Consider the following 24495-nt stretch of genomic DNA (forward strand, 5'->3'; position numbering starts at 1 on the left):
ACTGAAGATGACTGAGATTGAGCTTACATGATATAAATCTAATTGATGAATAAGGGTTCATTAAGGCCTTGAAGCCACAAATATCTATCCTTTTTTTTTCATTTTTTTCATTTAGTCACTAAGTATTAGAAACTTATATTTAAGGTACTGGTCTAGGCCCTGAAAGGAGCTATAAAGACAAATAAAGGAGATTAAAATCCAGGAAAAAAAAAGAGAATGTGTATAAATCAATATTATACAGTTATCTGTTTTACAAATTTTTATTTATATATACAATTGCCAAAGAAAGGGACAAAGTAGCATGGAGATTTGGAGGACAGAGAAATCAAAGGGAATGGAGGAAAATCAGAGAAAATTTGGAAAAGGATATGTGTAAGCAAAATTTCAACAGCTAGAAATAAGGGGTGGAGAGCAGGATAGAAAAATAGGCTGAATGTAATAAGATGAAATTCAACAAGGATAACAGTAAAGTCCTATGATTGGACTAAAAGGCTAAAATTCACAAAAATATAACATGGGGTAGGTGAGGTTTGACTAAAGTTTAATCTGGGGACTTTAGTGCATTATATGCTCAGTATGAATTAGAGACATGAATGCTAAAGAAACCACCCTAAAACCAAAACCAAAACCCACACACAACTTCAACTCCACCCTGACAATCCCAAATATAATTTTAAAGTGTGCTATGAGATGCAGAGTGTCTAGAATGAGTAAGATACCATTCTATACTTGCCCTAGTGTAACACCAATGTAATACCCATAATACCTGGTATGAATATGCATACGTATTTCCAGGGCAGATTCGCAAAGTATAATAAACTCTCTTCCTCAAAGGCAAAACCAAAATATTATTTAGAACATCACTATTAGAATACCAGGAGGTAAAATTTATCAAGGTATTCATCACCAATCCAGAGAGTACCAACATCTTAAGTATTCTTTCTGTTGGACTTCCCACAAACAAGTTCCCCTAGGCAAAATTCCTCCCTCCACCTCCTCAGCCTCATACCTCTCTCCCCAGCACTCAATTTCAGTTAACATTCCCTTGGGCAAGCTCCTCCCACAATGGGCTCCATGTGAGTCAGGCTGTATCATAGCTGTGAGCTGGGCCAGAGCTCAAAGCAGGTCACACAGACCTATTAATGGATGGGGAAGATCTTCCTATTCAGGTTGTTTCTTAAGTATTGTTCTGTGTGTCACATTTTTTGGAAGGATATTGATAATCTAGAGAACATCCCGAAAAAGGCAAAAAGGATAGTGATAAGATTCAAGACCATGCCATGTAACCTTTAGTTAGAGGAATTCGAGGTGTTTTGCCTACTGAAGAGAGGATGTGTGAGGCACAAAGTCATGATATTAAGTTATCTGCAAGGGTGTCAAAGAAAGAGAAATTAGATTTGGTCTGCTTGGACTCAGAGGGCAGAACTAGGAGCAATGAGTAAAAGTTTCACAGTTTTACAAAGAATATGAGGAAAAACTAACATTCCTACTTATTTGGGCATATTATGGAGGGAAATCTTGATCAGGTAGAGATTGAATTAGATGATTCTCTATATACTCTATAATTCTGATTAAGAGGGAACAAATAAATATTTTGAACAAAGACTCTAGGTTTTGAGAAATGATCAGATATAGGGAGGTAAGGAGAGGATGAAGTCAAATATTAATCATAAGTTTCAGATCTGGATGACTGAAAAAATGCCAATATAATAAAAATAGTAAAGAGAGTGCAACAATTCAAAGGAAAAATTGCTAGATTTGAAGTAATAAGACCTGGGAATAATATGTAATAAAACACTTTGTGGTCTCCTGGCATACCCATTGTGTTCAGATTGTGGATGTGGCTATCCTAGATCAGAGTTGGCATCCTCAACCCTGTATTCCCCTGTGAAAAATTTTCTGACATGGAATCCCACAGGATTTCACTACTTTCCTGAACAGCTAACTCCCTTGCTCCTTCTATCTAAGCCAGGGTTTTGCGTGTTGTACGTTTTCTGTATTTTTCAGTTTCATCTCTAGCCCTCTGATTATTTTTGTTGTTTGGTTTTTGGTTGAAAGGTGAGAGGAAGCTAAGTTGAAATCAGATAAGGCCCAGTGGGGTCTCCTTTTGGGAGAAAAAAAGGATTCTCACTTGCTTGAAAGAACATTTGGGGATGTAGTTTAGAGCTTTTTTTTTTTTCACCATGGGTTTATTTTCCAGGATTTGGAGTTTGTGCTATCCTGGATCCAAACCCCATTAGTTAAGCAAACTGAATAAATAATTGCACATTGGCCATGGGAGATAAGTGTGTGGGGATCCAGGACAGGGAAAGAAAATGGAAAAAAAAAAATGCTTGTTCTGGGATTCACCACTAGTGTGACCTCAGACAAACTACTTAACCTGTCTTCCCTTAAGTTTCCTCATTTGTAAAATAATGGGATTTGAAGAGATGTCCTTTAAGATCCCTAATAGTTCTAAACCTATCAGTAGAAGAAGTTAGTTTATTTCTCACTTTGACTTAGGAGCATTTAGAATGATGATGTACTAAAAATATAAATTTTTATGGATCAGTATTAAGTACAAGTGATTGTGGGCAATAATTCAGTCTGGGATAATGCTCTGAATTCAGTATTTGTAGTATGTGAATTTATCAAATCAGTAAATGATAGTGAACTTATGATGTTTAATTCTAACTAATAGATAGCTTTGTTAGGTATTCAACAGGTGCAAAATTTTACAACCTGAAATGATGTGTTTTATAACTTTTCACCATTTCACTGCATCATCTATAATGATTACAAAGTCCAGTATTGTTAAGAATAACTCTTTTATAATCTCTGATTGCAATGACAAGGTTATAAATTGCTATCATAAAACTACATATCCACAAATAAATTCATATGACTCAGTCATATATTAGTAGCCCAATGCTACTTTATCAATATTATTTTTGGTTGCATTTATTTGGATGTTCCCTATGGAGGACCTTTTCGTTTCATTCTTGACCTTAACAGTTTCATGGATATCATCTAGAGATAAACTTCTGGCAAATTACATTAGAAAGTGTAATGGCATTGTACCTGATACAAGTGGGTTTTACTAGTAAGTCAGTCAAGAGGAATTTAAGTACTTACTAGATACCAGGCATTTTACTAAGTGCTGGGACACACAAAAAATGCAAAAAACAATCCGCACTCATAGTTTAATGGGGAAAACAATATGTAAATATATACAGGATAAATTGGAAATCATCAGGGAAGACAGTGGCATTAAGGGGGAATGGAAAAGACAGCTTGTAGAAGGCAGGATTTTAACTGGGACTTGAAGAAAGCCAGGGAAACCAGGAAATAAGATATGATGAGAAGGAGAATTCCAGGCATGGGGGACAACCAATAAAAATGGCAGGAGTGGGAGATGGAATATCTCGTATCATCAAGGAGATCAGTATCCCTGGCCTGTCCTCTACATACACAGCATATGTAGAGGGGATTAAAATGTAAGAAGGCTGGAAAAGTAGGAAGGTCTTTGATTACCAAACAGATTTCATATTTGATATTGGAAATAAAGGAGCCCCTAGAGTTTATTAAATGTGGGCAGAGATTTGTTACATGGTTAGACCTGTGCTTTAGGAAAATTGATTTGACAGTTGAGTGGAGAATGGACTGGAGAGAGGAGAAACTTGAGACAGAGAGACTAAGAGGCTGCAATAGTCTAGGCAATGAAGGGAGGAGGACTTGCAACCAGGTGGTGAGCATGTCAGTGGAGAGAAGGAGGTGTTATAAAGATAGAATCTGAAAGACTTGGCCACTGACTGGAAATGGGAGTGGGTGCAGGAGAAGAGATAAAGGGAGGAGTTGAAGATAACTCCTAATTTGGGAGCCTGGGTGACTAGGAGGAGGGCATAGCCCTTGTCAGTAATAGAAAGTTAGGAAGAGGGCGGTGTTTGGGGGTGGAGTAGAAGAATAATGAGTTGAATTTTGGACATGTTGACTTGCTGATGCCTACAGGACATCTAGCTCAAAATATTCAACTGGCCGTTGAAGATGTGAGTCTGGAAGTTAGGAGAGAGGATGAGGCTGGATCAAATGCTTTAACACACGTAGAACACTCTGCAAACCTGAAAGCACTATTAAATGCTATTACTGCTACTGCTATCATTTAGATCAGAAAAAAACCGGCATAAAATTATATTGAGTCTATTGGAGCTGATGAGATCCAAGTGCAAATACAGAGAGAAACAGGACATTTTTTTTTACTCAATTTTTTTCAGTAGAATATGAAGCAAGGTTCTCAGCTGAAAGAATGAGGCCAAGGGGATGAGAGGTGTGAGGGATGAAAAGGTTTGGAAAAGCTGTGGTGAGTGACAGAATTGATTATGAAGGTGTAAAAGGATTGTTTTGCTTTAATAGATTATTTAACATAAATTTGTACAACTGTTTAGTGAAATGATATTGTTCTAAAAGTAATTTTGTGTTTTTTTTAAAAGTTATTCATCATGTGCCCTAAAATATTATCAATTATCTTCTTCCTTTCTGATAAGGAAATATTAATTTTTCTATAGCTTATTTAGGGGGGATAAATTCTGTATTTCATTAGTATAATGTGAGTTTTTAGTAAGACAATTACTAAATCTGTTTTGGTTTAGTTTTTTACAATTCTGAAAATGTATATGAAGGCAACTATTGAGCAAAAGTTGTTTTGAATTGCTTTTCCCAGTAAGTTTTGGTTTTAGACGGCCAATAAGGCTCTTAACTTCCACAGTCTCTTAACATCTTTATGCTAGATGTATCTTGCCTGGAGAAGACAAAGATATCTGTAGGTATCACCTTCATTCATTAGTTCAATGTGACTCCTGGATTAAACTTTCAGTCTCTAAATTTTTCTTGCCATGTATTAAGAATTTTACACATCTAGTTTAAATGACATTTTGATATCATCAAAGAAAAAAATTCTTTGACATGAAGTAGCTCTTTAATATATTTTTAGTGGAATCATATAACTTGATATCCACATATAAAAAGTTATTAATAAAATATTTGGTTCAATTTGCTTTGATCTGCCCGACTGCATATGTTTGTTAAAAGAAATTACTTTATAGTGGGGGAAGGTAAGAGGGAGAGAAAAGAAATATTTGGTAATGGAAGGGGAAAAAAACTGTACTTCATTCTATTTAAGAAAGTTGATAAAGGTACACACAATATAGTGGAGTGATGTAAGAAGAGTAGTTGAAGAGTCACTAAGTTTGAGCTGTGTGGTCCTGGACAAGTCACTGAACCTTCCTGAGCCTCAGTTTCCTCATCTGTGAAATGAAGAGGTTGGATTCAGTGGTATCCAAAGTCTCTTCCAACTTTAATTCTATAAATCCATGATCCTTTGGATTTAAAGCTAGTCAGAACCACATTAAGCTTAAATTGATGAAAGATGTCCTATTATACAGCAATTATTTCTGATGGCAATTATTTTGTTAGGGGCATATTTTAATTGTTTTTGATACCAATTATTGTGTTGGTGGCATATCTTAAATACAGCAGTTTTCCATGTGAATATAAAATAATCTAACATTCTCACTATGATTGGGTTTATTTTATGTAATTGTAGCATATGAGTAAGTCACAAGTGCAGAATTTGGTTAAAATGTTTTGTGATAAGCAACAAAGGTAATATAAATATCATGGTGTAGCTTGTTCAATAATTACTGAATTGCAAATAAATTGCTTTTTCTGAGACTCTTCAGTCACACATGTTTTGCTCATTAGCTAATACACTGCATTCTTATGAATATATCTTTGGTTTTGTGGGGGTTTTTGTGATGCAAGCATTGAACACTTTGTATAAAAAACACAAATAATAATCAGTCTATATTTGGATAAATTGCTGGTGTCGTCATATTATGGTGATTGGTATTGATGTCTTCTATTAAAAATGTGGTACCTTGCTAGTAACTTGTGTAGTACTGACAAGTGTGTCAGCCAGCAGTTACGGATCTTAACCAGCTCCATGGCTTTCCTGTTTTGCAGAGAAGCTATGTACTTCAGTTATCTGTCTTAATATAATTATTCTGTCACTGATTACATAAATGGTGTCCAAATTTTCTAATTCTTGTCTGAATAAGCTTGCCTTTTCATTGTGTTGGATTTTCTGTGACCATGTATATGACCAAAAATTTTGTACATCCTTTCTTTGGCAGAAAATGGCATAATACAGCAGAAAGAGCAGTGGATTCAAAATAAAAAACAAGTTTAAATTTAAGCTCTGCCTCTTATTGCCCTTTGTGACCTTGGTCAAGTCCTTTAACCACTCTGTACTTAGTACAGTGCCTAGACCCTGTGAACAAAAATACAAAGAATGAGACAGTGATCTTATATTCTAATAAGAGAATATATATATATTTGTGCATGTTAATATATGAATGTACATATGATGCATATTTATATTTCATATATATGAATGTATACATGGCACACATAAATATGCATGCAAACATTTATATATGATCTAGTCAAACTGGACTTTTCTTTCTTTCATTCATAACACTCCTCTCTCAACTCCATGCTTTCGCAAGAGTCACCTTTCATGAACAGAATGCACTCTCTTTATTTTCCATTTCAGAGTTCCTCTCTTCCTCTACAATTCTGTTCTGAGCTCCAGTCATACCATTAACTAATTTGCATATCATTGGTTGGATTTCCAGTAGCCACCACAAACTCAGTGTTCAAAACAGAATTCATTCTCTTTCCTCTTAGAACCCTCCCGTCTTCTGAACTTTTCTATTACCATCAAGTAAACCATGATCCTCCCATATACTCAGGCTTGCATCCATTGCTATCCCTGACTCCTCAATCTGATTCCACTTATCCAATCTGTTGCCAAATTCTGGAATTTCTACCTGCACAACATCTCTTGTATACGTTCTCTTCTTTCCACACACACAACCACTTTAGTTCAGGCCCTAATCATTGCTCTTGTATTAATACAATAGTTTTATAATTGGTCTCTTTGCGTCTAGTCTCTCCCAATTCCAGTCCAACTTCCATTCAGCTGCCAGCATGATTTTTCTAAAACACAGGTCTTACCATGTCACCTCTCAGCTCAAGGATTTCCAGAAGTTTTTACCTCCAGCATAAAATATGCATTCTTTTGGTAAAGCTTTTCACAACTTGGTCTCTGCCTACTTTTCCAGTCTTCTTAGACTTTACTCTCCATCTCCTCTATATTCCAGCAACATTGTCCTACTTGCAAGCTCCTTGAATACAGCATCCCATCTATGTCTTTGCACTGGCTGTCCCTATGCCTGAAATGCCTCTTACTTCTGCTTCTTGGCTTCCATGCTTTCCTTCAAAACTCAGCTCAGCCTACTGATGAAGGCCTTTCTTAGTTCCTCAGGTTGCTAATGCTTTCTTCACTCACTCAAATTGCCTTTTATTTATTGTTTACCTATTGCATTTACCATTAAAATGTAAGTTCCTTGAGGGCAGGAACTGGGTTTTTTTTGGCTTCCTTTTACCTTTATTCATATCTTCAGAGCTTAGCACAATACCCCACATATAGTAAAAACTTAATATATGCTTATTGATTTGACTTTCTTGTATATTGCTGATTTTAAACTTTCTGTCCAATATTGTGAGAAAATACATTCATTCATGATAGTTCCAGAAAATAATGGCTTTCTAATGATACTCTCTTTTGGTATAATAGATCTAAGCTAGTTGGAATCATGTCATCAAATCCACAGGCATTCTGGAATTCTAGTCTAAGTATTCCCATCTCCTTTTTGGAATCATTTAAGATGCTGGAACTGTTTTTGTCATCTGTCTCATTATTAGGTATAATTTCTAGAGTTTGCATTAACTGAAGATTTCCAATGACCTCAGATTTTCCAAGTTTCCCACTTCTGGTTTTGGTAGCTCTATTTCATCTAAGCTAAATTTAGATATAGCTATTTTTATTATTGTCTCATATTGGTCAGCAATGCATTGTTGTGTGACTGGTAACAAAAGGTATTATTGATACAAAGTCCTTGCCTACAATTTCTGACTTTAGTTTCCCAGTCATGGTATATAATGAAAATATTCATGTCTTCAATGTATTTTATACATACTTGCTATTTGCTTGCTTTTGTGGTCAACGCCACCTGTGCCAAGGTATTTCTAAAAGGCAGTGTATTAGTATGATTTTTTTTTCAATGTAGGTTGTCTTCTTGTAACAGAACATGAAGGAAATATCTGCGTCAAGCTGATAATCATAGTTTCAAATAAGGCCAGCCTATTTTTTTTTTGATTGTTAGAAGCAGATGAATTACAATGACAGGGATTCTAGCCCAGTCAGATAGTCATCAAAATCTAATTCACCAGCATTTCATGGTTCCGGGGGGTCCTGTCAGGCTTTCACAATTCAGAGCACACAAAGTCCCTGATCTATCTATCTATTTATCTATGTATCTTTCTCTCTCTCTCTTCCTTCCTTCCTTCCTATCTGTCTATATCTAAACATAGATATATAGATATACACATGTATACACATACATACATACAGGTATATATGTATGTATATATTTATTTCCCTTAATTTGCCACACACATGGCATTCCCTTAATTTGCCACTGCTTTCTCATCATCATGATATGGACTTTGAGTTGGGCCTAATTCAACAAAGGCTAGACCTTGTAAATAAGATTTTTCTGTTGGCTAAAAATATGGATTCTAAGTTATGACTAGATGGTGGCAAAGGTCTTCTATAATGCTAAGAGACTATGGAGCTATGATTCTGTAAGATTGGGATGCTATTTCATAAGATCATTTTATTCATTAAATGAGATAGAACTTCACATTTTATAAGGCAGAAAGCTAAAGTTTTTCCATCAAAAATAATCATAAAAATTTCAAGAATTTTTGGGCTTCTAAATTTTAAATAAGAATTAAAACCTTCATCAACAAATGAACATTTTTAGAATTTATAATTTAAAGTATTATTATTTTAAAAAAATGTTTTAAAATTAAGTGCTATCTTTATGCCTCAGAGCTCTACTTCTATCCTATCCCCCTACATAAACCAATGCTTTTAAATGACTTTATGCTAGAATAATTTTAAACAAATTGTTAGCAATGCAATTCAATACAAATTTTGTATGCTTTGTTTTTTAAATTTCAAAAGTGTATAAGTAGAATATTTTATATTTTGTTCTTTATGTATAAACAAAATCCTAAACTGGTTTCATTTTCTGTATGTGACATTTTTCCTTATAAAAGGAATAGCTTCATAAGGTTGTCCACCTTTGCTCTAGATAATAAATATTTTAAGATAATATTAAAATTCTCGACTTTATGATAAATGTTGTTCCCTGCCTACCTTTCCCCCCCCCGAAAAGTGTGTGGCATATATCATCTTACTACTGAAAGAAAATAGAATGACTGCTTCAGATGGTATTTTATAGAATTTAGGATAACTTAGTATGAATCCTTGATATTCTATGAAGAGCATTAAGTAGGATAGGGACTTTCCCCCAATATATTAACATTAAGGAAAGTAACATTGTATGGCAGAAAATGTCCTAGAAAAGGAGTTAGAGTAAGTGGGGTTAAGGGATATGAGGTCCATTCCAGATCTAAGATTGTAAACATACAAATATAGAAATTTCAAATGCTTCAATTCTATTCAAAATGCCCAATAAATCTGATACTATCCTTGAACTAATACTGAGATAAAATTAAGTAACTACATGATAATCCACATAGTATTAAATATATCCTAGGCCTTTACTCTTAAAAGGAAAGTTATAGAAAATTGACCATGGGTTTCCTCATAAATAGAACTTAAGTTAAAGTAACTAAAGATTTTTAAAAATATTTTTCAAAATGAAAGCACATAGAATGATATCCCTTTTTGTCCACTGGGAGTTTTTCAAAAGATAAACTACAAAATGATTTTGTACAATGTTATATCAGAATTCTCAGAAGAATACCAGAGAGAGTAGGTTATGTAATCCTGGAGATAAACAAGGCATCAACATAAACTTGTAGGTTTCCTTTTAAGAGGATATAAATCTCCTCTCAGACCTATAGAGCAGACTTATTCTGTACTGATGGTAGAAAAATGATAAAAAAAACCAAACCCTATATTAATGAAATTGCCCTTTAATAACTTTGTCAAATTTGCTTTTGTAAAATCTTAAAAAAACACACTGTAAAATCTTAGAGATTTTAGAGACTAAGACCAAGGCTTGGGGAATATGTTTCTAGAAGAAGGTCCTTAAAATTTTTGCCCAGTCTCAGGAAGGCACAAATAACAACCCACTATAAATCTATGCCATCTATTCTATGAGACTGAAAAGCACCACTGAAAAAGATAACAAATTAGAAAACAAATAGAAACTTGACATTTAAATATTCTAAATATACTGTTCCACTTTATGAGTATTTTTGCATACACAGTAATAACTGAATGCAAAGCAAACACTCAATATAGTACTTACCCATCGCTTAAGTCCCCAGGTAAGCACAAATATAGAAAAATGAAAACAGTTAACTACTCAAGTCTGTTAATTTTAATTAGGGATAAGAAGATTAACATTAGGCCAAAGATGCTCTGTATTAATTCACAATTCAGAGGGGGAAAGACTTTTGATAGAAAATAGATAGCTGAAATGGAAGGGGGGACAAAGCATTTACTCCATCCAAAGGGTGATTCTAAAACAAAATAATTATATCATGAACTTTTCTTATATAAGGCTATACAGCCTTTTGTACAATAAAAAAAAAGTCAGGTACTAGCTCCCATTAGTAAATTATACTTTTTAATGATATAGTCATAACACATGTGGACATGTTACAAAAATGTCAGGAAAATGCATAATCTTTTTCTCAGGACAAAATTCTGAGGTCTAGGAAACTGGGGAGAAAACAGGAAAAACATAGAGATGGGTATGGCACAGCTATAACTGGTCAAGGTCTATCAGTCACCTGAAACTTATTGGATGGTCTCCACTGACTTTTCTGTTCTCAACCTCGTATGTTTGTTTAATTGATGGTTCTTATAACCACCAACAAATACTGATTATATAATTATTGTATGTAAAGTATGATATGGAACACATAAAGAATAGTATAAAGCACAACCTTAGCTATTTTGATGCAAAAATATCTAAAAAAAGCAAAAAAATACTTAAGGATTTTAAAATGGGGAGAGAAATGACTTCACATAAGTGTTAGGATGAACTGCATTTTGATAGCAAAGAAGGTGAAAAGGGAAATCTATGGAAAAGGAATGCTTTCTTCAAACCAAGGAACTAGCAAAATTTAAGGCCTGCTAAGTACAATGATTTGACTGTTAGAGAGAGAGCTCAGGCTTCTCTAAGTAAGCAGTGGGAAATAAAACTAGAGGTGTAGGATGGCATCAGGGTCTTGAATTTAGGCTCAGATGTTTGGACCAAAGGCCATAGAAAGATTTTGAGAAGGGGATTGGTTTAATATAAATGTAGTTTTAGAAAGATAAATTCATTAGCTTTGTGAAGAACAGACTGAATGGAGCAATCAGAGACAAGGAGGCAAGGAGATTGGTTAATAATTTATTCCTATATCTACTATGGAACTAGCAGTCAATTAAAATGATATTTTCAAAACTTAGTTAAGGAGGTAAATTGTATTTTTGTTCATTTGTCTTCCCCAATATTCAGTTAGGGCCCAAGACAGGAGGGAAGGGGAGAGGAAACAGTTGCTTAAAAGTCCCTACAGAGGAAAAGTAAATAAAACCATTAGGCAGAAAATAGTGTCAGCAAAAGCTTTTGGGTGATTAACTCGGAATTGCGTTAGAAACTACAGTGTCAACAAAGAAGCTCACATTTTGCAAGACAATTAAAAACATAAGTTAACATGAAGAATCATTAAGATTCATATTAAATCAACATGATTGCTACCAAAACCAAATTTCTGTTGCTTCAGCTGGAAAATTTTGAAAAATCTCCTGATAAATAATAGGAGTTGGGGTAGAAGGAAGGATGTCATTTATAAATGACACTATACTTTTATTAAAAATTACTTTTTCGTTAAAGCTAGCAAAGATCCCCCCACAACACATACACATACACACTTTAGAATATACAACTAAAGCATACTTGTTTCCAGTTTTCTTTCCTTCTAATGTATTTAGATGCTGCTCAAGTGTCTCCATAAGACTGCTCGGAGCCTATAATGAAAAAGTAAAAGTGAATGTCTACATTCTTTTCCCTTAGCCTGCCAAAGTTAAAATTTCTGGAACTAGACTATAACCATGTCCTAGAAATCCACAATCAGGTTCTACTGAACATGTGAGAATCTCAGATAAGGTTCTTTTGACATTGCAATAATTAAACCCCATTAGACAGGATCCAAGATGGACCCACATTAAACCTAATTTGACCCTGCAATACATAGTGTTATTGTGAGGTTTGTCAATCATTTTTAGTCCTGTCCAACTCTGTGACTCCAATTGTTGTTGTTGTTTTTTTTTAGCAACGATATTGGAATGGTTTGCCATTTCCTTTTCCAGATCATTTCACAGATGAGGAAACTGAAGTAAATAGAGTTAAGTAACTTGCCCAGGATCACACAGCTAGTAAGTGTTAGGGACAGATTTGAACTCAGGAAGCTGACCCACCACTCTATATACTGTGCCACCTAGCTTCTCTTTCTGAGGTTCCAGTATATCAAATCACACAAGGCAAAAAAAGTTTAATACTTATACTTGGAAAAATTTATCAGGTAAAGTTCAGCACATCCATTCTCATGCTAAGAATGTAAGAAAAGTGAATCCAAGATAGAAACATATTCCCAAAGCAAATTTATAAAAATACAGTAAAATCTTACTACTATACACTTGAATGAAAACACTAAGGATAGGAGAAAAATAGGGAAGGAAGGAATCATGGCAAAATAAGCGCAAATCTTTCAAATGCTTAATAAGCACTAAAATTTTCTTTTGTTGAGATGTAGTTTAATTTAAACAACTAGATAACTTTGTTCTATGTAACTAACAATACCAAAAGATAATTAAAAATATCTCAAATTTATTTGAGACACTATCCTTTTTTTGGAAGCATCAAAGATTACCTTAAAAACATTCCAGGCAATAAAAATGTGCAGAATTTGCTGCATTTGGAATTGTAGGTTCATATGAACATTCTAGTCAATTTATCCTAAAACTTTAGAAATTTTAACATTATCTTCATCATGCTAACACTCAGATCCAAAACTTTCACCGACATTTACAGGACTGTTAAATCACCTATTCATAACTACAACTGAAATTGTATGTAAACTAATCAGGATTTCTTTAGATATGAAAATTATTTTTAAGTGGGTTTCAAAGAAGCAACCATATTTTTATCATTTTAACTGTCATAATAGAAAACTACAGTAAGGAAATCCCACAGTAAATACATTTTATGACAAGATACACTAAATCAATTTTAGGTCAAGAATATAAAAATGCATGATTTTCTTAGTTTTGGAATTTCACGCTTATATAATAGCTAACATTTGTATAGCACTTACTATGTGCCAGGCACTGTGCTAAGTGCTTTATTATAATGACCTTATTTGATCATTTATTGCCAGAAATAGGAAGTTTCAAATAATAAGCTCAACAAAAGTATAGCTAAATCTCTAAATAAGTCATTAATAAAAAGAATGCTTTGGAGTACAACTCCAACCTACTCAGAATATCTGTGATCTCTAAGAACAGGTCTCTTGGCAATGAAGAGACAGAATACTGGAGTGACTCACTTTGACAATTCTTCTAATTCACAATTTATTGTAAATTAGAAATTGTACATTTCTATTCCAAAGTCAACTTACATTACTAGCTAATAATAAAAGCTAACATTTATATGTTACTTTAAGGCTTCAAGGTTTGCAAAGTATTTCACATATCTTATTTGATCCTTACAACTCTGTGAAGTAGATACTATTAATATTCCCATTTTATACATGTGAAAACTGAGTCTGAGAGGTTAATGATTTTCCTGGGGTCATATACCTAATAAGGGAAATGTAACAAATTGTGTCAAATCTAATTAAATCAAGAAGTCATAACTTCATCAGTTTAGTATATTTTGACCTGTATAATGTAAGATCCTTGAGGGCAAGACCTGTTTTTCAATTTTGTCTTATTCCTAGCAACTTACACACAAGTGCTTAATAGTTATTTTCTGAATGAAGTTTGTTCAGTTGGTCAGTCTGATTTTAATCACATCAACTACTTAAAAACAAATATTAGGCCTTATGTTAAAAAAATGAGAAATCTTTCCCCAAGTATCACTGTTTTTTTTTACAGTTACTATTTGCTCTAACAACCCCAATATGATGTCATAACTTCAGCTATATTGTCAAGAGAATATATATCTATATATAAATATATATATACATACATATATATATATTGCTCTTCACTTGGCATAGAATCAAGTCTTTCAGCAAAACTAAAATTTTTGTTTTAATTTAAGAAAAATGTTGTGACTATTTTCTAATTAAAAAAATTAAACAATGGTGTAATGAGGTAGACAGAATATAATTTGACTTTGAATAAAAGATTGACTTCATATTTTGTGCTTAAAATGTCAAAATACTTTTATTTTGGGGGGCAAAGAAATTCATTTAAAAGATTATTTTTTAAAATGGGCTAAAAATATGATTAAATAATTTTTATTGTCTTAATTATTTCAACTTTGCATTGCAAATTCTGAGGTAAAAAAAGAATTAATTATATATCAGATTCCATAATATATAGAAATAGCTAAAAGACAAAGATATGTTAGTATATCAATAAATTTGTTGTTGTTCAGTTGTTTTCTATCATGTACGACTCTTTGTGACTCCATTGGCATACTGAAATGGTCTGCCATTTCCTTCTCCAGCTCATTTTACAGATGAGGAACTGAGATAAACAGGACTAAATGACTTGCTCAGGGTCACACAGCTAGTAAATGTCTGAGGCTGGATTTGAACTCGGGAAGATTAGGCTTCTTGATTCTAAACTCAATGCTCTGTCCACTGTGCCACCTAGCTGTCCATGTTAATAAATATTAGGAAATAATTTGGGCCAATTTAGATGCTAAAGATAAAGTTCACTGACTCCTCTCTTATAATATTATTTAAATTTCTAATTTTGAAAAAAAGGCTAAATAAAAAACATTATTTGAGTTCAAAGAGATTTCATTTTAACAGAGGAGACATTTACATATATAAGTGTATACAAAATATACATAAGATAAATGTAAAGCAATGGGATTTGAGGAGAGCACTTGCAGCTTTGTTTTGAAGGAAACAAGGGATTTCAAGAAGCAGAGGTGAATAAAGCATGCATTTCTGACAGGGATACAATGGAGCCAATACAAAAGCACTGACCTTTAAGGAACAGTAAGAGAGCCAATTTTCCTAGACCATAAAGTATGGTAAAGGGAACCACATATGGCAGTATAATTGGGCTGAGAGGAAGGTCAGAAACAGATAAAAGTCACAGAGGAGTTTATATTTTGTCCCTGATATAACTAATAGAAACTGGAATTTACTGAATGACATTATCTACCTTCATTTTAGAAAAAGTACTTTAATAACTTTGGGAAAGATGGTTTGGAACAAGGCAGGACTTGAGGCAGTGAGGCCAGTGAATGAATAAATGAATATATATCACATGCCTATTACATGCCAAACATTGTGCTAAGCACTAAGGACACAATAAAAATTAAAAGAAGTGATGAGGGCCCAAGCTGGGGTGGTGGCCATTGGAATACGGAGAAAGGGAAAGATGTTTAAGACATTGTGGAAGGATAATGACAAGATTTGGCAATTAAGACGAGGGAAAGTGAAGACTCAAGAATGATGCTGAGGTTGAGAACCTGGGTGACTGAATGGTGAGGAACCAAGCAGAAGTATGGAGGTTCAGAAGAGGTGTGGGTTTGTGGAAAAAAATGATGAGCTTGAAAAGGCTGAGTTTAAAATGTCTACAGAATACTCAGTTTGAAATTTATGATAGAGATCTGCAAGTTATAACTGGAGGTCCAGAAAGAAGAGCCTCATGTTAAAACAACCTTTCTACTACCATATTTGGCTTGTTAGAGTGCATAACTATTAGGAGAATTTCTTTCTGATCATAATGTCAATATGGCTGATGTCAAAGTAAATCAAGCCAACGTTTTCAAAGGAACATAGAATGGAAAAGTACCTCAAAAGTTAACTATTTCAACCCCTGCACACCAACAATTTCATTTAGGAACCAAGTAGAAATAAATTCATCCTTTTCAATGGAAAAATAGAAAGTTCTTTGATGTTTTTCTTGAAAATTTTTTTTCTCCAACAATTCATGGATTATGCCTCAAATCTCTGGTAAGGAGGACACCAAAATGCCTCTGTCATTGTTAAAGAAAGCAAGGGAATATACAACATGCAGGAATACTCAACAGTATCCTGAGTTACTCAAGTAAAAATAGTGCCAATCTTGTAGACACTAATTGAATTAGAACACAAATACAAAGAACAAAAGGGTAGCTTTTGAGAAATAGAAGATAATAGTAATATTATATGCTAGTTATCAATTCACCAGCATCAGTCTTTAAAAGAACTTTTATTACTAGTGATTTTCAGATCAGTCAGTAAAGTCTAAGAAGTTTTTCATAAGTAGAGATCATAAATTTAGAATATGTGTACCCAAAAAACAAATTAGTACCTTCTCAATAATCCTTCTGATAGAAAAAGAACTGATTACAAGAAGAAATATGATAAGTCAAATGCAAGAGAAAATGACTTACAGGTTATTCAGATTAATTTAAAAATTTTAAATTTTTTCCTTGGTCAAGTCTTAAAAAACCCCACAATATTAAGTGCTTAAAAGAAAAGTACTAGTTCTGATATCAATATAGTTTTCAATCTTCATCTCCTCACACTTAAAACTTGTATGTCTCTTTGAAAAAGTTAGTAAGAAATTTCAAATATATAGCTACATTTGTAGGTGGTAATAATGAAAGTTTAAAGAGATAAAAGGGCTTCAGACAACTAGCCTGATTTCTCATGATTCTCCTATATTTTCTTGGTTGTGGTTATGGTTTGTCCTTCATTCTTGAAGAGGACCATGATATCATGCAGATGATGATATGACTTGCAATTGATTTTGATTTGAGTGAGGGAGCGCTGTGCAAAGTCACCAGCCCCACTTTCTCCTCCAGAACCATCTGAGTCCAGTGGCCAGATATCAATCAGGATGACTGGAGATGGCCTAGGATGCAGTGGGAGACCTTGGTCTTTTTAAGCTAAAGTCTTTGCAGGTTCTCACTTTGAGTGAGACAATATCCATTCAGTGAATAGGCATCTTTAAGAAGTAAATCAAGGGATGGCCCCTTTAATAAAAAAAATCAAATTGGAAGGGGAAGGCCCTCAGGGTTGCTGGCCAAAAGAGAAACAGCTAGTATTCACATTCACTCTGGGTCAGGAAGACCCCCAAAATAACCATTAAGTGTTGCTTGGGCAGGGACTTGTTGTCTAGTCCATGAGATCCAGAGTGCTGTGGGTTTAAGGCTTGATCTTTGAGAAAGAAATCTAACCAGTAAACTCCAAATTAACGAGGTAGCTTTTGGCCAGTAACATTTTTAAAAAGACACCTGTAGAATCCCTGCCACCTCTTTTCCATTCCTAGGGTCAACAAAAATATCAACTTTTCTCAGATTTCAAATATGTATTTCACCTCCAAATAAGGGAAATCCCTACTTGACCGCATGTTCCCCTTTCTCCAGCAAGGCTTCCCCCTCACACTTTCTAGATAAAGATCAGACAAAGATAGAAAAATTGTCACAGAAGATAATTACTTGGATATATGTCGTCTATACCACAGATTGAGATGTTAACCAGATCCTACTCTAAACTTCTCAGTGAGGCTTAGAGGCTGTACTCCAATCAAAAGGTATAAGATTTCTGTCCAGTCCTGACCCAAGGGCTTCATATACCCCTGAGGACTACCTGAGAATCCAGTTTAGTCCACTGCCTTTGAAGCTAATCCAGTTGTTACAGTGAATCCAGAATTCTAACTCAGAGAATTCATCTAGCTTCCTTTGGTTCTCTAAACCGAGGCTGAATAGAGGTACATGCCAAAGTACATTCAGTTCATTTTAGATCACACCATTAGCACCTGTAACCTTTTAAAAAATGAGATTTGAATGAATCCTTAAGATTAAAATTCTAAAATCAGGTAACAATTATTTATTGAATGTCCTGCAAACAAAGCAGTACACCAAACAACTGAGTTGTGCTTTAAAGGATACCTTCCCTATATATTTAAAATTAAACAAGGGTCAGGAAGGTTATGAAGTATGATTAATGATTAACACTTTAAATTGAAAGTAAACTTGGGTACATAATTATAAGAAGCAACAGCAAGAACAGAAAGTGAAGCATAATTTTGGTCTTAATCCATTTGTAGCAAAAATCCCGGTATAAAAGTCAAAGCCTACTATTTAAGTTCTTCCTGGTTGCTCTTCCCCATATAGATAAAAACACATTATGTGAATGTGAGAATAGAGATAAACTATGCATATGTAAATTTTTTATGTGCTTGAAAAAAAGGCATAACTCAACACTTAATGTTAGAATGTATCTAGGATCTCATCAATTTGGATATTCCTTCTCTCAAATGTGTCCCCTTCTCTCCTCTGATGCTGGCGTGACTGGTACAGGCTCTCATCTCATGCTTTGATGACTGCAATAGCTTGCTGGCAGGTCAGCCTGCCTCAAGACTTGGCCTATTCAAATCCATCCTCTATTCAGCTACTAAAGTAAATTTCCTAAAGTGCAAGTCCAATCAGGTTATCCCTTTTTTCCTACTCAATAAACTCACTATCACCTCCAAAGATAAAATAAAAAATTCTCTATATGGCATTCAAAGCCCTTCATAGCCTAGCCCTTCCTACTTTCCAGTATTCTTGAACCTCACACCATGACCCACACTCCTCAATCCACCAGCACTGGCCTCCTGGCTACTCCATAAAACAAGACACTGTCTCTTGGCTGCAACCATTTTTTCTGGCTGACCCCAATGCCTGAAATACTGTCCCTCCTCATCTCTGCCTACTAACTTCCTTTAATTTCCAGCTAAAATCTCATCTTTTACAAGAAGCCTTTTGCAAACCTTCTTAATTCTAGTGCCTTCCCTCTCTTAATTATTTCACTCCTTGTAGTGTATATAACTTATTTGTACACACTTGTTTGTTGTCTCCCTCACTAGACCGAGCTGCTTGAGGGGAGGGGATGTTTTTTGCCTCTTTTTTGAGCCCCCAGCTCATCTCAGCGCCTAGCACATAGACATTTAAAAATGTTTACTTATTCAAGACTGCCCCTCCTGCACAAATACCCATGTTCTCCTATAAGTTTGCCACATAACAGAAATACTGCTTTCTCTTAACTTCACCAAGTTACCAAGGGATCCCTCTGGCTGTCCACTTGTCATTCCTCACTGAGGCTGAATGACTACTTCATCTTCTTTTCTTATCATACACTTGCTTAATGATGGTTTTTTCCTCTTCTTTGAAATTCTTCAGTGGTTACATATTACAGCTTATTCACATCCATTAGCTATTTCTCCATTGTCCTCTATGTGATATTCATTTTAAATTCTTTGGGGATTATTTCTGTGGCTCCTAGTCAGAAAATACGGGTAGAATATTTATATTTAAAAGATTGGCTTGTGTTCCTTGGAGAAGCTTAAGATCATTGGTCATCAAAGCAGTTTTGCAATTTCCTGAAAGTCATCCAGTCCACTCTTCTTCACTTGTTTAATTCTGGCCCCAACTTACTGTTCATGTACAGCCTGTCTCATATACATACACACATACATATATACACACATACATATATACATATACATGAATATATGTGAATGAGTATATATAATGTATGTATATATGTATGTGTGTGTGTGTGTGTGCTTATTCATCAGATCTATATATTGTCCATAAGCTTGATTATTACAATCTGGGCAATAGGAATCCTTCATCCACATGGTGTTTTTTGCGTGGATAACGTGGCCAAACTCTCAAGTGGTTATATCTCTCTTTCAGGAGGAGATTCTTTCATGTTCTGGGGCTTGGTACATCTGGCACAATGTTATTAACAAATAAGATCATCTGCACAAAGAATTATGCACAAAGAATTATGCACAAAGAATACTTCTTGACCTTGGGTTTCTATCACAATAGTAAACATCTTTGGCAAAAATACATCTCTCCATTTTACACTCTACCTGATGCTTATGAGCAGAGGGCCACTGAATAAGATTTCTGTTTATCTTTGAAGAAACCTTAAATCATTTTGGTATACAGATGAGACATCATATTAAAAGAGTGCCCTTAACATGGTACTTTGCTCTATTAAATCAATATTTATTTTCATAGCTAACATGAAGGATGAAATGTAAATTAAAATTGGTACCAGTGCTCCTGGAAAATGAAACCCAAACAAGCTGATATATCTTTTTGTAATAAAACCATAAATGAATCTCAGTTTCTAAAAACAAGGATCCTAAAACAAAGGAGTAGATTTTAGGCCATTTCCCAATTTTAATATTATACTATACCTAAGTGAACTCAGATGAACATTTACTTTTGCTTAAAGATCTCTAGATAAATTTTCCCCTTCAATATATCAAGCACTCCACTATTATTTTATAGCCATACTTATTACCTTACTGGTATTAAAGACTCTTTAATATTTATAAGAGCTGCTAGGCAAAAATCATTAAGTTCTATGTTGGAATTATTTTGTAAATAAATACAACTTGAGAAAATGTGTCTAAAATTTAATTAAAGCATATTTGATAATCTCCAATAAAGTTCTATTCCAGTGCCTCCCTGTCTCCTGGAGGTGACTCTAGGTTCTCAAAGGTTTTTGCCAGCAGAGTAAGCTGCACCAAGTCCTTCCAAATTGTAAACATTTTTAAGTACAGGTCTAATAATGGAATGTACCAAGGTTGCACTGGAGCCAGTTCAAACTGGCTCATGAGACACAACTGTTAAGTGTACAGGATAAGCATCTTACACCATGGAAATCAGGAAAAGCTACAAATCAAACCTCAACACATTGTTCTGTTGAAATTTGTTTTTCAAATTTCAAAAACAAATTTCTTTTGTGAAGTCTGGATTCAGTCAAAGGACCACACTTGAAATAGAGGGCCATATGTGGCCTCGAGGCCACAGGTTCCCCCATCCTGGTCTAGACTTAACAAAGTAATGGAGAAAATGCTAATAACATAGATTAAATTTAAATTTAATTTCTATACAAAACTTAGTTTTTAGCCACATTTTCAATTATATAATCATCTTGCTTGGTTTCAAGTTTCAAAAATCTTACTTTAGCATAAAATATTTCATACTAAATATTGTTATCATCAACTTGAAGCAAATATAAAAATCTGCAAGATGTGAATTATCTTAGATAACAATACAATAATATCTTTCCTTTTAGGTCTAGTTCTCATGATGGAAAGTGCTATCTACATCCAGAGAAAGAACTATGGAGTCTGAATGTAGATCAAAGCAGACTATTTTCTCCTTTTTTTTGTTTTTCTTTTCTTCTTTCTTGTGGTTTTCCCTGTTGGCTCTAATTCTTCTACACAACATGACTAATATGGAAACATGTTTATTATGATTATACATTTATAGCCTATATCAGATTGCACATTGTTGTGGGGAGGAGGAGGAGGAAGAGGGGAAGGAAAAGGAGAAAATTTAGAACTGAAAATCTTATAGAAGTGAATGTTGAAAACTAAAAATAAACAAACATATAAATAATAAAAAGTTTAGGTCTAATTTCTGAAACAATATTTATTTTAACTAATTCTTAAGATCTCATTTATTTTTTGTTTTTTAAAGTTAATATTTTTGGTTTTGATTTTCAGTAACCACTTCCATATGTTTTAAATTTTCTCCTCTTCTTTTCCTCTCTCCCTCCTCATGATGGCATGCAACCTTTTATGAGTTCTTATTAAATACATTTTCACATTAGTCATGTAAGATCATATTTTTTTAAAGCAGTTCTACCTTGAATTTTAAAATAATATTTAAGGATATCATCTAAAATAAAGCAGAAGACTAAGATGTCAGATTAAAATATTCCATTTTTATGACATAAAGTTATATGTTAATATGTAATCATGTTATATACCAATGCATACGAGGTAATATAAAAATATAAAATTGGGCCAATTTCCATCTGCTACAATGTCTTCTTGGTTTAAAATAGAATATTTTCTGTCAAAATCATTGCCATAAGATGAAAAAGTCTCTACTAGATGATTTTTGTAAGTGCTACTTAAGACTTCTATTTAGTTCCAGTATTAGAAAAATGTTGCTAGGATTTAACCAGAAGAGATAAGACATTAATTGAACCTAAAAGACTTAAACTTCAGTAATTCTTCATTTGATAAAATGCCATCTTCTTAGAAAATTTTATTAGTATCAATGAATCAATTCTTCTATCTAAGAAAGTTGTAATTCTGTACTCCAGACACATAAATGGAAAAAAAGCACCTCCTTCTATCTGAATCCCATCTATCTGTACATAAAAAAAATACCAAAACAAAACAGACAGCACCCAGGAAAATTTTTCAGCTGTCAACAGTTAGACCTCATGCTATGCAGTGATTGTGAAAAAATTATATATATTGAAATTCCTAGTGGTATGGTGAAAGCAGGAAGCAATATGGCAGACTTGTGACAGCAGTGTTTTTCCTTGCCTTGGCCCTCTTAATTATAGCCTACCTGTCAAAATGAAATGTGTGAAGTGTAGCAGCACAAGCAGGGAAAATGTTCTTATTTTTACACATATGTCATATAGAGAGGCATTCCTGATGACAAGAGCATTTTATATAAGCATTCCTATTTAACAGTTTTGTTTGGTTCAAGTTTTGGGAGCCAAAATTGACATATAAATCAGCAAGCAAAGTTAGTGGCTATCTATGAAGGGGAAAAAAAGCATGTGACAAGTCCTCCTTAAATTATCCCTACAAATATAATCACATGGGCAGTAAAAATAAAGTGAGTTTAAGTAATATCTAACAGAGCGGATTAGAGAAAATATTTGTCCTTCACAAGATTAGTCTCTGTTGGAAAATATATGTATGATTGGCAAGTCATGAAATTTCTCTTTACCAGCCTACTTAGTAGTAGCATGCACCAATTTGGCCTCAGAATAAAGCCATGTATATTTTATCTTTTCCTCTAGGGATTGCTTACCTGTGTAAGATCTGGAATATCACCTTTATCAATACCAACTTGCTGTGAATAAAAAATAAGTAATTTAGTGGGAAGTTTTTATTCATACTTTAATAATTTAAATTGCATCCATAAACAATAAAAAAAACTATAGCCCATCATTTTAGGTATTATAGCATAGGTCAGTTTCTTTTGGATCATATTCATTTTCTTGCAAATAATAAGATTAAAAAATGATTGTTTCTACATCTGGGTGTACATCATATATACCCTTTAGTAGAACCCAAGCAAAATGTGAGTTCTGTTAAGTGATACAAACTTTTAAGACTTCCTTATTGGTCGGTAAGTAATAATCATCACCACTACCACAAGTAGCATAACAAAAATAATAATAAGATTAGCAAACATATGGTACTCTTTAAGGTTTCCAAGAGTTTTATGAACATTTTATGTGTCTCTCAAATGAACTGACAGAAAGGTACTATTATTACCTGCATTTTTTATAGATGAAGAAACAGAGGCTCAAAGAGGGAGCGTGGTTTGTGCTAGATCTGGAGTCAGGGAGACTTGTGTTCAAATCTCCCCTCTTATGCTAGTTGTGTGACCCTGGGTAAATCACTTAACTTCTCTGGACCTCTCTTTCTTCATCTATAAAATGAGGGGGCTAGAGTAGAAGGTCTCTAAGGTCCCTTCCCACGCTAGGCCTATATTCTTGTGATCTATCATCCAAGGTCAAAAGATCAAGATCAGAGAGCAAATAAGCATCAGAGGTAGGACTTAGAACGTAGGTCTCCCTGATGATAAATCCAATTCTATATCCACTATGGCTATTAGGACATAAAGCAGTCGTTTTAATTGACTTGATTACCATAGGGAATTCATATTAGAGAGATTTCTTCTTCTAATGAAGATCAATAGCACCTTCTCAGCAACTAAGAGATCTTAGGGTAACTTGGGACTGCTACTGAGAGGTTAAATGTCTTGTCTGGGATCACACAATTAGAGGCAAATTTGAACCAAAGGTGGCTTCAAGGCTAGCTCTTTAGCTACTGCACCATGTTTGCCTCATATTTTGACCATTGCTAACTTAAATTATAATTATGAGTAGTTAGCTTTCTAAAGGGATTTTTAAAATTTTGTTTTTAAAGGTATTGGCATTGACAAATGACAGTACTAGGGAAGTGGAAAGCTTCACTCATGAAAGTTTCTGTAAGTAGTTTTACCACTTGAAGCTGCCAGTGAACTAAAAAGGACGCCAGACTTGGTGTCAGCCTCACTGCTTACTGGCTGTGTAACT

General features: G+C 34.1%; 1 protein-coding gene across 9 annotated transcripts in view; it reads right to left on the minus strand.

Annotated features, from left to right (window-relative positions):
* The window catches only part of SNAP91 (synaptosome associated protein 91), a 170038-nt gene that overhangs the window by 63603 nt on the left and 81940 nt on the right, over positions 1–24495 (minus strand). For all 9 annotated transcript variants that reach the window (XM_072642714.1, XM_072642713.1, XM_072642712.1 and 6 more), the window contains exons 9-10: positions 23220–23261; positions 12087–12157 (exon numbers count right to left, since the gene is read on the minus strand). In XM_072642714.1, the coding sequence (XP_072498815.1) occupies positions 12087–12157; positions 23220–23261 (113 nt within the window). The remainder of the gene's footprint in view (positions 1–12086; positions 12158–23219; positions 23262–24495) is intronic.

The sequence above is a fragment of the Notamacropus eugenii genome, chromosome 2 (assembly GCF_028372415.1).
Source record: "Notamacropus eugenii isolate mMacEug1 chromosome 2, mMacEug1.pri_v2, whole genome shotgun sequence".
NCBI classification, from domain to species: Eukaryota; Metazoa; Chordata; class Mammalia; order Diprotodontia; family Macropodidae; genus Notamacropus; species Notamacropus eugenii.